At 40.0% G+C, this 16313-nt stretch overlaps 1 protein-coding gene across 2 annotated transcripts in view; it reads right to left on the bottom strand.

Moving 5' to 3' along the window:
• Positions 1 to 387: 387 nt before the first annotated feature.
• Positions 388 to 16313, bottom strand: part of LOC115209799 (E3 SUMO-protein ligase NSE2) — a 21876-nt gene continuing 5950 nt past the window's right edge. For both annotated transcript variants that reach the window (XM_029778347.2, XM_036500842.1), the window contains exons 3-6: positions 13164 to 13273; positions 10714 to 10861; positions 3077 to 3260; positions 388 to 616 (exon numbers count right to left, since the gene is read on the bottom strand). In XM_029778347.2, coding sequence (XP_029634207.1) covers positions 466 to 616; positions 3077 to 3260; positions 10714 to 10861; positions 13164 to 13273 — 593 coding nt within the window. In that variant the 3' untranslated portion in view covers positions 388 to 465. The remainder of the gene's footprint in view (positions 617 to 3076; positions 3261 to 10713; positions 10862 to 13163; positions 13274 to 16313) is intronic.

Here is a 16313-nt window from a genome sequence, read left to right as displayed (position 1 = left end):
AAGTGCCATTTATAATAACTGACACTTAAGCACTTCTGCAGTTGTCTCACTATCATCATGAGTATCTCTTCCAAGCACAAAGCATCTCATCTAGGTTAACTCTCTTCTTCATCAACTGAGCCATAGTGCTTTCTTTAACTTTTATAACCTGGTCAACCAACCGGTTTGGGTTGGTTGTGTAATTCTGAGTTGAGACTTTATTCAAAAATATTCAGCAGTCAGTTAAATCGTATCAATTTCCCAGCTTCTACCCTCAGATGTTATACAGGGTACCCTTACATTCTAATGTGAAGTCTTAGCTATAAAAAAAAAATAACAAAAAATAAATATTGTGTCCAACTGACACCAGCATGGAAAAATGGACATTAAATGATTGCTTTAAAAGTGTTAAATTTAGTGATTGAGATGAAATAAATATTTTATTTTATAATAAAATGAGATTACAAATGAAAAGTTCAAAGTTGTTCATAACAAAATAGAATCCTTTGGGTTATTTCGCTTGACATGTTTTGCTTTCATCCTGTTTTTCCTTTCAATAAATCGTTTTAATTCTTTATTTTCCTCAAGGTTGCATCTTTGGAGTAGTTCTGTATTCGAACAAGCTGACACTGGACACCTGGAGGCAAAACAAAAGAACACATGAAATATATCTAACTAATTAATGTATTTATTCACAGAACACAACATTTTGGACAAACAGAAAGAATTCTCTAATATATTCTAGAACTTTTTTTGTTGGAAGCACTCCGTCGGTTACGACGACGAGGGTTCCGGTTGATCCGATCAATGGAACAGCCTGCTCGTGAAATTAACGTGTAAGTGGCTGAGCACTCCACAGACACGTGTACCCTTAACGTAGTTCTCGGGGATATTCAGCGTGACACAGAGAGTGACAAGGCCGGCCCTTTGAAATACAGGTACAACAGAAACAGGAAGTAAGAGTGAGAGAAAGTTGTGGTGAAAGAGTACAGCAGGGATCACCACCCCCTGCCGGAGCCTCGTGGAGCTTTTAGGTGTTTTCGCTCAATAAACACTCACAACACCCGGTCTGGGAATCGAAACCGCGATCCTACGACCGCGAGACCGCTGCCTTAACCACTGGGCCATTGCGCCTCCATTCTAGAACTATGATGTTATAAAGCTGGATTTTTGTATGGAGGCCCAAACAGCACACATTCTACGGACCATGGCCACAGCTTTGCTAATTCTATGGTTGACATCAGCCACAATATCACTTGAGAAGGATGTTGAGAATGTGTTGGTAAGACCAGATAACCAACGAAGACACTCTAAAAGAGAGTTAATGAAAGACAGCTTAGCGAAATCATCAGCAGTAATTAAAGTGGATGGTGAATATGCTCCAGAATAATCATCGATGCCTTTGTTAGTTAGTTAATTAATTAGTTAATTTTTTTGGCTCAAAAGCAAAAAGCAAGGCCATGTAGGGGGACATGGAGTTAAGTACAGGGTGGCGTTCATGTAAAGAGTTCAGGCCACAAAGCGGTCGTCGGCATCTTCACCATCTCGTCTGGCAGCTTGTTCCACAGATCCGCAACCCAGACGGAGAAAGCCCCCTCTCCATCGATTGAGATGAAATCGTCGCAGGTAGAGCTTTTCGGAATGACACCGCAGCCGACGCTCTGGAGCAGGAGTGAAGAACAGCTCTTTCGAGAGGTTACACTTTCCGCTTATGATGTTGTGAGCGAGAATGAGATCACCACGGCGGTGGCGTTTTACATGTTGTTATTGTTTTTGTTGAATAAAATTTGTTGAAAAATAAAACGCAATAATTACGCACCAGCCGAATAGTATTAACATAAACATATCTCCTACATGTGAACCTCTATTCAAATATATAAACCTCTATATTAGTTCATCACAACAAGAAACATTGTTAGTCATTAAACCAACTAATCAAATAATTTACAGGATTTATTTCATTATTAAACCTTTTGTTACTGTATTTCTGTTGAGATGCTCTGTTTCTTTCAATTGCTTTAAATATAACAAAGAATTTAGTAAAGTAACTGAGTTATTATTAAGATAGTGTTAGGAACGTGAATTGTGATTAAGGTTTGGTGGAAGATTTTAATTAAAAACTTATGAAAACAAGACATTTGTACTACAGAGCCAGAGGTGGTTTCAGCCGGGTTAGTATCGAAAGGGTTAAAGCACTTGGTGGTTAGGGTATTTGGCCCACAATTATAAGGTTGTGAGTTTGGTTCCTGGTGATGTGTTGCATCCTTGAGCAAGATACTTTATTTCACATTGCTCCAGTCCACTCAGGTGGCAATGTGTGTAAATACCTGTATTTCTAGCCTCACCACATATTGCATCACACTGAATCACTCTGAGAACCACATTTAAAAGTATGCATGTCTGTGGAATACTCAGCCACTTGCAAGTTATTTCACGAACAGGCTCTTCTGTTGTTCTGATCAGCTGGAACCCTTGTCATCCTAACTGAAGGTGTGCCATAGAACTGATAAAGGATCCAGGAAAGTACCCCTTCTTCACAAAAGCATAAAAAAAAAGGATCCAGTTAAAATAAACCAAAACTTCCTACTCTATTTACCCATCCTTTTGAATGACCCCTCACCTCTAAGATCTCAATCTGAATTGGATATTAACACAAGTCGTATATCACAGATATACGCAATGGCCCAGTGGTTAGGGCAGCGGACTTGTGGTCGTAGGATCGCGGTTTCGATTCCCAGACCGGGCGTTGTGAGTGTTTATTGAGCGAAAACACCTAAAGCTCCACGAGGCTCCGGCAGGGGATGGTGGTGATCCCTGCTGTACTCTTTCACCACAACTTTCTCTCACTCTTTTTTCCCTGTTTCTGTTGTACCTGTACTTCAAAGGGTCGGCCTTGTCACACTCTGTGTCATGCTGAATCTCCCCGAGAACTACGTTAGGGGTGCACGTGTCTGTGGAGTGCTCGGCCACTTACACGTTAATTTCATGAGCAGGCTGTTCCGTTGATCGGATCAACCGGAACCCTCGTTGTCGTAACCGACGGAGTGCTTCCCATATCACAGGTAAAGTGATTGAGTGATTAAACTAGGTAACGTACCTTCCATTTGGCCGTGTCTGAAGATAATGTTCGATTCCTTTCCGGTCGTAACTGTGGCCACAGGCAGTATTGCGGACAGGGTCCACCATTTCTTTCCCTGTTATTACACATCGAGTATTTTCCTCTTGTTGAGTTATTGCTATTTCCTCGTCCATATTTTCCGATGATTGACCAGTGAGTTTCTCTGAAGAAATAAAATAGAAATGTCCATAAAAGTAATGCAATTAACAAAAAAAAAATTATCAATATTTGAGAATGTAAAAACCATTTAGGTAAAAATTAATACAAAGTATTTAATTTTATAAATAAAACAAGAAAGAAAGAAGGAGAAAGAAGAAATGCACTCATTACCAGAGCTGAATACACTTCCGAGTGAGGTGAGGAGACACCACATCAAAAACGGTAGAGGAGTAGTATTCTTATTATTCAGGTCACTGCCTGGAATCGAACTCGGAATCTTGGGGTTAGTAGTCCGTGCTCTTAACTGCTATGCCATATGCCTGTAGCATAGTGGTTAAGAGCGTGGGCTACTAACCCCAAGATTCCAAGTTTAATTCCAGGCAGTGACTTGAATAATAATAATAATAATAAATGCCCTGATGCAGCACCAGGCAGTGGCTCTCATGGCTTCTGATCTTAACTGATTGGAAGTGTTATCATGTACATTGTTTTGTCTTGGTATAAAAGATGGGCTACAGCAAATATTCTGCTCAATACCACAGATTTGCTTGTCAGTTGTTTGACCGTAACCAGTTGAGCATGTCCCCTAGTGGCTGACGATATGTGCATCTCTGATCACGAGCAGAAGTAGTGGGGGAGCATCATAGCCATGTGTTGAGAGGAATTCTTTGGGGTTTGAATAATTCACCTCTGGAAACATTGGTGATTCATTCAACATCCTAAAGCAACCTTTATTCAGGGACCTTTTGAGCGGGATGGGCTACTCGACCTCAAGAAAATTCTAACTGGGCCCCACCTGTTTATCTTGATATGAGATCACCATGTCGCACACATATGGTTGTGATGCATGTGCCTGGTGTACCCTTATCAGACGGGTAGTCATGATGGGTATACTGGGCTTCGTATATTTTACCCTAATGCCACTTTGATGGCATGCACTGCACTCTCACTCAATAATAATAATAATAACATCGAAAAATACCTTAGGAATGAGAACCCAGGTTCGAAATTTCCCCAAGACACCTGATGAAGGCTGGAGAGTATATCAGCCAAAACATTGTGTTAACAACAAACAAGATGAGGACAAATATCCGTCAAATGTAAATAATGTAAATAATTCCTCATCTCTTAAATATAGAACTGTAGATCTCTGACTTGTTATGGAGAATTTGGTGCAATTCCTTCCTCCAGAGTCATATCCCAATGATGATTACATTCATTGCAAAAAATTATGTAAAAAAAAAATTGCCAAAAACAATCGCAGTAATGAAATTTATACTTTATATCATTATCATCCTCATCGTTTAACGTCCGCCTTCCATGCTGGCATGGGTTGGACGGTTCAACTGGGGTCTGGGAAGCCAGAAGGCTGCACCAGGCCCAGTCTGATCTGGCAATGTTTCTATGGCTGGATGCCCTTCCTAACGCCAACCACTTCGAGAGTGTAGTAGGTGCTTTTTACGTGCCACCAGCACAGGTGCCAGACGAGGCTGGCAACGGCTACGATCGGATGGTGCTTTTTACATGCCACCAGCACGGGGACGAGACTAAGCTGGCAACGGCCATATCATATATATAACTGCACTTGCCATATATATATCATATATATAGTTAAAGGATTTTAGTTTTGCAAGTTAGTCGGTAACCCTGTTGGTACGGGTGCCACATAAAAAGCATTGGTGATGGTGCATGAAAAGATCACTGGAGATGGTACCCTGTAAAAGTCACCCAGTACACTCTGTATAGTGGTTGGTGATAGGAAGGGGACCCAGCTACAGAAACCATGCCAAAACAGACAATGGAGCCTGGTGTGACCCCCGACCATACCAGGTTCCGTTAAACTGTCCAATCCATGACAGCATGGAAAGCAGATGTTAAATGATGATGATGGTTAAGACTGGAATTCGGTTTTAGTGAAGCAATTGAGGTTGGAACTAGTCCGGTGTTTATTCAGTTAGAGAAAGAAAGAGTTGGAAGTTTTAGGATATTATATTAGCATTACATTACTGCTAATATATTTCGTTATTGGATTTGGTTTGCAAGGTTCTTTATATGAGTTCGTGTGTTGAAGCATATTCTGTTTTGTCTGGGGAGAGTGATTTTCTTTTTGTGCCTTATTATGTAACACACACACTGGTAAAATTTCCACTTTTTTCTTATTTTTATTGTTCTAAAATTTTCTATTGAAAAGGTTGCAAGACACAATGAAAATCTTAGGAAAATAAAAATAAGAAAAAAGTGGAAATTTTACCAGTGTGTGTGTTACATTATAAGGCACAAAAAGAAAATGACTCTCCCCAGACACAACAGAATATTACTGCTAATGTCTGGGTGTTTGCAGTTAATCAGTTTGAGTTTTAAAGAGAATTTTATCCAAAAATTGGTCTACTTTCGTATCTACATGTTTTTTTTTCTTTCTGCTCTTGTTTTCAATTTTAGTATTACTGCATAGTAATCATCAAGTGTGATGTAGGTTCATACAAATCAATAAGATGCAGAAAGCAACATTTTGGATGGCCTGGAATTTATTTCAGATTGTGGTCGAAAGGTTGTCTTGGTACTGCTCTTATTTCATCCATGTATACCCACATGTACCTACATGTGCTTATAAAGTTTTTTTTCTTCTTTCCATAATTTTTATTGGATGAAACTAATGCTTCTTCTGATTACCCTGAATTTTTAGAACAAATTCTAAAGATCATCACGGCTGATCTCAAAATGTTGAGCCTTACAAAGGGAGATGACTAAGGACTGAGATACGTGGTGCCCACCACAACAGAATTGATATCCTAAAACTAAAGTACCAAGTAAAACACACTGGCGCTGGTGCCACATAAAAAGCACCCAGTACACTCTGTAAAGTGGTTGGTGTTAGGAAGGGCATCCAGCTGTAGAAACCAAGCTAAAACAGACAGTGATACTTGGTGTGGACCCTGGCCATGCCAGTTCCTGTCAAGCCATCCAACCCATGTTAAATCATCGTCGTCGACGACGACCACAACAACAGCAACAACATTTAACATCCCTTTTCAATGCTGGCATGAGTTGTATCTATCTCTAAGCTAACTCATTCACTGGATCCCGTAACCTCTCAAATATAATTGAGTTTAATGTTTTCCTCAGGTGAGTACCATATGACCAGAGTTTTGTCTTCATAGAAAGCCATGTGTGAAATTAAAATAAACAATTATAATTAAATAATTATATAATTACATTTTGAGAAAGCAATAATTGAACTATAATTAACTAATTTACGAAAAATTCTGATCTGTATCTCTTCTCAAATAGTAATGTAACTTTAAGTCATTATATAGTTGTTATAATTAATGAATTTAGATAAATTTTACTTGCTTGGTCAAGAGGAACACAAATAAAACAACATTCCTGGTTATATTCTGTTTTTCTGGCACTTATTCTATTGACCCGAAAAGGATGAAAGATAAAGTTGATCTCAGCAGAATTTGAACTCAGAACATAAAGACAGACGAAATATCACTAAGCGATATCACAGGAGTGGCTGTGTGGTAAGTAGCTCGCTAACCAACCACATGGCTCCGGGTTCAGTCCCACTGCGTGGCATCTTGGGCAAGTGTCTTCTGCTACAGCCCCGGGCCGTCCAATGCCTTGTGAGTGGATTTGGTAGACGGAAACTGAAAGAAGCCTGTCGTATATATGTATATATATATGTATGTGTGTGTTTGTGTCTGTGTTTGTCCCTCGAGCATTGCTTGACAACCGATGCTGGTGTGTTTATGTCCCCGTCACTTAGCGGTTCGGTAAAAGAGACCGATAGAATAACTACTGGGCTTACAAAGAATAAGTCTCGGGGTCGATTTGCTCGACTAAAGGCAGTGCTCCAGCATGGCCGCAGTCAAATGACTGAAACAAGTAAAAGAGTAAAGAGTAAGAGTAAGCATTTTGCCCGATGTGCTAATAATGATTCTTCCAGCTTGACACTAACAACAATAATATCAGTTTCAAATTTTGGCACAAGGCCAGCATTTTGGGGGGGGAGAGGATAATTTGATTATATTGATCCTAGTGTTCAACAGGTACTGAATTTATCAACTCTTTTCTATTCTAGGCACAAGGCCTGAAATTTTGCTGGGAGGATGCCAGTCAATTAGATTGACCCCAGTACACAACTGGTACATAATTTATCATTGGAGTGGCTGTGTGGTAAGTAGCTTGCTTACCAACCACATGGTTCCATGTTCAGTCCCACTGCATGGCACTTTAGGCGAGTGTCTTCTAAGTTAAGTTAAGTTAAGTTAATTTTTTGGCTCAAAAAGCAAAAAGCAAGGCCATGTAGGGGGACATGGAGTTATGTACAGGGTGGTGTTCATGCAAAGAGTTCAGGCCATTTCTGGTCAGGAGAGACTTTGAACCGAGCGGTCGTCGGCATCTTCACTATCTCATCCGGCAGCTTATTCCATGGATCCGCAACCCAGACGGAGAAAGCCCCTCTCCTTCGATTGAGATGAAATCGTCGCAGATAGAGCTTTTTGGAGTGACCCCGCAGCCGACGCTCAGGAGCAGGAGTGAAGAACAGCTCTTTCGAGAGGTTACACTTTCCGCTTATGATGTTGTGAGCAAGAATGAGATCACCACGGCGTCGTCGTTTTTCTAGAGTATAAAGGTCGAGCGTCTTCAGCCCTTCTTCATAAGACAAATGCTTGAGACCAAGAACCATGCAGGTAGCCAGCTTCTGGACTCTTTCGAGATGATGTATGTCTTTGAGGAGATAAGGAGAAGAGGCTTGAATCCCGTACTCCAATATGGGTCTCACCAGCGTGACATAAAGCGGTAGGAATATGGCTGCTGTAAGCATTCCGAATGACAGTCGAATCAAGAACAGAACTCCGCGTGCTTTGTTGGCAGCATGGACGCACTGGGCCGAAGGTGAAAAGGAAGAATCCACCAAGATACCCAGGTCCTTTACTTGGTCGGTCCTCTCCAGCAGCAGACGACTTGGCTCGAAATCAAGTTGAGTTGCAGGAGAAGAGTCAACAGGCAGATGACAGCACTTTGACACGTTCAGGCACAGGTCCCATTCGTTAGACCACTACTATAGCTTCGGGCCAACCAAAGCCTTGTGAGTGGATTTGGTAGACGGAAACTGTAAGAAGCCTGTCGTATATATGTGTGTGTATATATATATATATATATATATATATATATATATATATATATATATATATATATGTATATACATATATATATATATATGTATGTGTGTGCGTATATGTTTGTGTGTCTGTGTTTGTCCCCCTAACATTGCTTGACAACCGATGCTGATGTGTTTACGTCCCTGTAACTTAGCAGTTCGGTAAAAGAGACTGGTAGTATAAGTACTAGGCTTACAAAGAATAAGTCCTGGGGTCGATTTTCTCAACTAAATGCGGTGCTCCAGCATGGCCACAGTCAGATGACTGAAACAAGTAAAGAGTAAAAGAGACTCTGAAAGGACGAAAGACAAAGTCGACCTCAGCGAGTGAAGACAGACGAAATGGCACCAAGCATTTTGTGCAGCAATGCTAATGATTCTGCCAGCTCGTTAATTTAATAATAGATTTAAAATAATTTAAAAAACAACTCAGAAAATACTGTTGCATCTTCATACATTAGAGAAACATAGAAGAAATCAATGGAAATTATAGCTGAGATACCAGTGCCGAAGGCACGTAAGAGAACCATCCGAACGTGGCCGTTGCCAGCGCTGCCCCGATTGGCCTCCGTGCCGGTGGCACGTAAAAAGCACCATCCGATCATGGCCGTTTGCCAGCCTCGTCTGGCACCTGTGCAGGTTGTAGGTAAAAAGCACCCACTACACTCATGGAGTGGTTGGCATTAGGAAGGGCATCCAGCTGTAGAAACACTGCCAGATCAGACTGGGCCTGGCGCAGCCTTCTGGCTTCCCAGACCCCAGTTGAACCGTCCAACCCATGTTAGCATGGAAAACGGAAGTTAAACAATGATGATGACTACATTTCTAAGGTGCAGACAAGCAGAGTGGCTAAGAAGCTTGCTTCTCAACCCTTTGGTCTTTGGTTCAGTTCTATCTTCCAGCACCTTGAGCGAGTGCCTTCTACTTTAGCCCTGGGCCAACCAAAACCATGTGAGTGAATTTGGTAGATAGAAACTGAAAGAAGCTGGCAAAAACGTTAGCACGCCGGGCGAAATGCTTAGTGATATTTTGTCTGCTGTTACGTTCTGAATTCAAATTCCACCGAGGTCAACTTTGCCTTTCATCCTTTCAAGTTGATTAAATAAGTACCAGTTACGCACTGGGGTCGATATAATCGACTTAATCTGTTTGTCTGTCATTGTTTGTCCTCTCAGTGTTTAGCCCCTTGTGCGTAATAAAGAAATAGGTATTTCGTTTGCCGTTACGTTCTAGGTTCAAATTCCACCAAGGTCGACTTTGCCTTTCATCCTTTCGGGGTCGATAAATTAAGTACCAGTTACGCACTGGGGTCAATGTAATCGACCTAATCTCCTTGTTTATCCCCTCTATGTTTAGCCCCTTGTGGGCAATGAAGAAATAAGAAACTGAAAGAAGCCCATTAACTGAGCTCTCCTTCGATATTTCTTTGTAATGTCCCCTCACAGTGTCTTTAATCCTATAAAGATAAGTTTCTCAGTAAAATAAACCCAGGCTAAACCTCTAATACCACATGTTGTACATTGGAGTAACAATGAAGGTCCACAGATCTGTTGCACCCATCATACAAAGGGCTTCTTTAGGTTTCCGTCTATTAAATCCACTCACATGACTTCAGCCAGCCTGAGGGTATAACAGAAGATACTTGTCCAAAGTTCCACATGGTAGGATTGAACCCAAGACCATGTGGTTAGAAAGAGAATTATTTAATCTCACAGCCACACCTGCACCTATTTTAAGATTAGATACAAGCACAAGTGTGGCTGTGTGGTAAGAAGTTTGCTTCCCAAACACATGGTTCTAGGTTCAGTCCCAAAGTATGGCACTTTTGGCAACTATCTTCTACTAAAGCCTCGAGCCAACTAAAGCCTTGTGAGTGGATTTGGTAGACAGAAACTGAAAGAAGCCCGTTGTATGTATATATACCTGCTTGGGGGCACATGCACACACGTGTGTGTGGCTCCCATGCTGGTGGCACATAAAAAGCACTATCTGAATGCGATTGATGCCAGGCCCACCTGATTGGCTCCTGTTCTGGTGGCACGTAAAAGGCACTCACTACACTTTCAGAATGGTTGGCATTAGGAAGGGCATCCAGCTGTAGAAACATTGTCAGATCAGATTGGAGCCTGGTGCAGCTGCTGGCTGTCCAGACCCCAGCCAAACCGTCCAACCTATGCCAGCATGGAAAGTGAATTTTAAACGATGATGATGATATATTTGATAGAATAATCTGAATTCTAAAGGGTTAAATATTCCACAAACAATGTAAACACATTAAACTTGTACTTACTTTCTTCCTCTTTGTAAAGTTCAGAAAGCTTCACATATTTTTCATGTTTGGTGATGTCATCTTCAGAGTTTTTAGTTTTCAATTTCTCTAAATTCTCTTTTAAACACGACAAATAATCAATATCTTCGTCATTTTCTGTTGTACTTCCCTAATTAAATTTTTAATGAGAAAATTAAAACTGAATTAATTCATTGAATATCTCGTTACTCCAGTTTGCTAATTGCTGAGATTAGGTTTCCTCTTTCGGTTCTACTGCCCCTTTCCTCAGAACCCCTTCACTACACATTGACCTTCATCTAAACCAGTAATTCTCAACCAGGGGCTGTATGACCCCCTGGGGTCCCACATAAGATTTAGTTGTGGCTGTGTCGTAAGAAGCCTGGTTCCCAACCACATGATTCTAGGTTCAGTTCCACTGCGTGGCACCTTGGGCAAGTGTCTTCTACCATAGCCTTGGGCTGACCAAAGCCTTTGAGTGGATTTGGTAGACAGAAACTGAAAGAAGCCTGTCATATATATATATATATATATATATGTATCACTAACGCTGTGACCCTGCTGGCGTACCAGGGGCAGACGCCAGGGTGGGGGTGGGGGAAACATCTCCTGCCTCAAGAAAAGAAGTGCACCCTTCTAAATAATGTTATGACACCCTTTTCTCCTGGAATTGTATTTCCTTCTGACCTTGTGTCCTCCCTTCAAAAAATTCCTGGGACTGCAGCCTGGGCACTACCTTGAAGAATTTTTGGTCAAATGAATTGACCCCCAGTGCTTATGCTTTGTTGGACCTGGTACTTATTTCATCAGTCTCTTTCACTGAACTGCTTGGTCATGAGGATGCTACACACCAACAACAGTTGTCAAGCAGTGGTGGGAGACAAACAGATGCAAAAACACACACACACGTAAGTCTTCCTTCAGTTTCTCTCTACTAAATCCACTCTTAAGACTTTGGTTGGCCCAAGGTCATACTAGAGGACAATTGCTCAGAACCATGTAATTAGGAAGCAAGCTTGTGCCTCTCAGACTTGCTTTAGTCTACGAAAAGTAAAGCAGAAGTATAAACCCCTACATCACTGATTTTTCTGTAGGAGCAGCACCAACCAGTAAGAATCTGATACAAGAGAAATATCCTCTCCTAGAAAACGCTTGGTTGATGCAAATATCTTTAACAGAAATTCCAGGTGCCACATCAAAATGACAGAAAATCAATCAGGAAGAAGGAAACACCAGCAACAGATTAAAACTCTCAACCCATGAACCAAGAAAACAACATCTTTGGAAAGCAGTAAAATCTTATCTCTTTCTACTTTCACCACAGCTTAAAGTGAAATCAAATGAAAAGTTTATTCAGCAACAGTACTTTGTAGTAAAGATTGTTTGTCAACATAACATGGCAAACAATCTTTACCCCAAAGGACTGTTGCTGAATATCTCTCGTTGTGAGATTTAAAAATAGGGATCTTTTCCCTTTGAACGGCAGCTTGAGAAATTAATTTTTTGTAACTAAACACTTTCAAACTTTGTATACTGCTAGAATGTGTCATATAAAACATCTTTTACTCTTAGTGTTTTTTGAGAAAAGTTTATATTTACGAAGTTATTTCGTGTTAAAGTTGTCCTATTTCGGTAATTTCAACCAATCAATGACGTGTATTCAGCTGAATAAAATTACTGCCGTTGTTTGTCAACAACAACTATCGGCGGTGTATATTTCATTTGTCACTGTTATTTATGACATTGTTCATGCATTTGTACAGGTTTTAGCTTTAAGGGGTTAGGGTTAAGGTTTTAGGGTTAGGGTTGGGGTTTTAGGGTTAGGGTTTTAGGATTAGTTTTAGGGTTAGAGTTACGGAAAAAATGAAAAATGAAGAAATTGGAGGGGTAGGAGTAGGGAGGTGGGCAAATAAGTCTTTCTGAAAACAGAAGCTGAAAAACAGGAAAAAAAGGAAACTAAAAGCAGAAGAAATGCACAAACGATTATGGTGGTGCCATGAAGTAAACATGCTTCAGATACACTCGTTTATTCATACAATCTGAGATGAATGATGTCATAAATAACAGTGACAAATGAAATATACACCACCAGAAGTTGTTGACAAACTATCGCAGTAATTTTATTCAGTTGAATACACATCATTGATTGGTTGAAATTACCAAAATACGACAACTTTAGCATGAAATAACTTTGTAAATATAAACTTTTCTCAAAAACGCTAAGAGTAAAAGATGTTTTATATGACACATTCTACCAGTATATGAAGTTTGAAAGTGTTTAGTTACAAAAAATCATTTTCTAAATCTCCCGGTAAAAAGGTAAAGATTCAAAAATCGTAATTTTCTAATGAAAAGATTATCTTCAACACAATATAAATATTTGGAGAATAAATCAACACCAAATCTACAAAACCAAACTGTACTTTATAACAGAGACAAATAATGAAATTTACCGTTTCTTTGACATTTTTAATAGCAGTCTGATAATGTTTCAACTCTCGTTCCATTTCAATGTATTTGTGCATTATCTTTCTCATTTCATCAATTTCTTTAGTGTTATTAGCTGAAAATAAATTGAATCAGAAAAATATCACAAGATTGAGTTAACAGTAAAAGAGATTTAACCCTTTCGTTACTGCATTTATTTTGAGACTATCTGTGTTTCTTTCAATTAATTTTAAATATAACAAAGAATTTAGTAAAATAACTTAGTTATCATTCAGCTAGTGTTAGGAACATAAATTGTGACTAAGGTTTGGAGGAAGATTTTAATTCAAAACTTATGTAAACAAGACATTTGTACACAGAGCCAGAGCCGGTTTCAGCCGGATTGGTAATGAAAGGGTTAAGTTCATTTAGGGTTGAGAGAAAAGAGGGTATTGGTAATTGGAGGCATACCTAGTAATTGGGTGGTGTAAGTTACAGTTGATCATTATCATCATTGTTTAATGTCCGCTTTCCATGCTGGCATGGGTTGGATGGTTTGACTGAGGACTAGCAGGCTAGGAGACTGCACCAGGCTCCTATCTGATCTGGCAAGGTTTCTACAGCTGGATGCTCTTCCTAATGCCAACCACTCAGAGAGTGTAGTGGGTGCATTTTATGTGCCTCCGGCATGGGGGCCAAATAGGCAGCATGGACATCATCCACGGTAGAATGATGCTTTTTACATGCCACTGGCATGAGAGCCAGTTGGACAGCATTGGCATCGAGCATGCTTGAATGTTGCTTTTTACGTGCCACTGGCACAGGAGCCAGTCAGAGGGCACTGGCATTAACCACGCTCGAATGGCACGTTTTACATGCCACCAGCACAGGTATCGGTCACAACTATGATTTCACTTGACTCAACAGGTCTTGACTAATTAAAATTATTGCTGATTGGTAATTAAACTGGGAATGTATGAAGAGGAAAAGGGTTCTGGAATTACCCTTTTCAGAGGCAACAGAACTGGGCAAGTAAGTATGTGTTGAGACACAAAGTAGGGAGTAATGGAAAGAGGTAGGGGCAACATAAGTTTCCAGCTTTAGATGGTTTAAATATGTGCACCTGTATTCATAGAGGAATAGCCACATGGTTAAGAAGAAAGATTATGAAACCACACAAATGGAAAATGGTCCCAGGTGCAAATCTCCAAAAATAATCAACACAAAATAAACAGCTAAATACATTTAAAAATGACTTCTTTTATTTAACCCCTTAGCATTTAAACCTGCCCAAATATTTTACATGGTCTATGTTTAAACTGTGGAGGCACAATGGCCCAGTAGTGAGGGCAGCGGACTCACGGTTGGAGGATCGCGGTTTCGATTCCTAGACTGGGCGTTGTATGTGTTTATTGAACAAAAACACCTAAAGCTCCCCAAGGCTCTTGCAGAGGGTGGGGGATCCTTGTTGTACACTTTCACCCCAACTTTCTCTCACTCTCTCTTCCTGTTTCTTGAGTAATGCTGCGATGGACTGGTGTCCCGTCCAGCTGGGGGGAGCACATACACCACAGAAACCGGGCCCATGAACCTGTTAGGCTTGAAAAGGGCGCATAAAAAAAAATAAAAGATAATGTTTAAATTAGCCAGATCTGGCCTCTCACATCTATCTACAATGTCATTCTAAAAAATAATAATTATATTGTTGAAATCTCAAGGCTATGAAATAATGCAGAATTCATTCAAAGCAATGTGAATAAATAAACATTATGTTTGATAGAGTAATCTGAGTGCTGAAGGGTCGAAGGAAATTTATTTAGAAATAGAAAAACCGATTTCCCAGACAAACTACACGTGCTATTAAAAACAATGAAATCTCCCAAAGATCTCTTAGAAATGCAAAAGAAAGGAAAGACCACAACACATTTGGTGCTGAACATTTCAGGAAGATATCAAATGCAAGAAGAGTGGTTGGGTAGGAGCAAGAAGAATTATAGCAGAAATGGCATGGAACCACAAGCAGGGTCATATAGTCTGAACTAAAGCAATAATTTGCTTTAATACTTGTTAATTCTTTTGTGGTGGGAGGGCAAATTTAGTGAACCATTAACTGGTGAGTCATAGAAATATTACTAAAAACTTTACCCTTCTCAAATCTGTATGTCAAGATTTAAGCTGTATACAGCGAAGAAATCAAGCACTCTTTAGTTTTACAGTCACTCCTTATCTACAGCTGAGTAGACTGAGCTTGTTAGAGACAAGCTGTTGACTACTGATACAACACAGTGTTAGTAACAGGATAGAAACCTATTTCTTTACTACCCACAAGGGGCTAAAAACAGAGGGAACAAACAAGGACAGACAAAGGGATGAAGTCGATTATATCGACTCCAGTGCGTAACTGGTACTTATTTAATCGACTCCGAAAGGATGAAAGGCAAAGCTGACCTTGGTGGAATTTGAACTCAGAACGTAAAGACAGATGAAATACCTATTTCTATTTCTTTACTACCCACAAGGGGCTAAACACAGAGGGAACAAACAAGGACAGACAAAGGGATTAAGTCGATTATATCGACCCCAGTGCGTAACTGGTACTTATTTAATCGACTCTGAAAGGATGAAGGGGAAAGTCGACCTCGGCGGAATTTGAACTCACAACGTAACGGCAGACGAAATACGGCTACACATTTTGCCCGGCGTGCTAACGTTTCTGCCAACTCGCCACCTTGTAACAGGATAGAAACCAGTGACATTTCAGTCACTTAGCCTCCAGGACATAAGCTATACAACCGTTCAGGCTCTCGTTCCTGTTTGTAGTGAAATATCTTTATATATAAAAGTAAGGTTGTGTGTCTGTCTCCTACGATTTAGATTCCTAACTACTCCCACATTTTGCGGTGCAGTTTAACCAAAACCGGGTATCTTATAGTCGTGATTCATATCGAGCCCTTCTGGGTATTAGCGCGCATCTACGATGAGTCTACGATTTAAAAAAAAATTACCATCATTTTTTTCCATTTTAATGCATTTTTTCGCTATTATATAAGGGAAGTAACTCACTAAAAATGTCTACGATGAGTCAACGATTTAAAAAAAAATTTACCATCATTTTTTCCCCATTTTTAATGCATTTTTTTGCTATTTTTTGGCTATAACTCTCTAAAAATGCTTAT

Source organism: Octopus sinensis, linkage group LG3, assembly GCF_006345805.1.
Source record: "Octopus sinensis linkage group LG3, ASM634580v1, whole genome shotgun sequence".
In the NCBI taxonomy this organism is placed as follows: Eukaryota; Metazoa; Mollusca; class Cephalopoda; order Octopoda; family Octopodidae; genus Octopus; species Octopus sinensis.
This window is presented reverse-complemented; position numbering and strand designations above follow the sequence as displayed.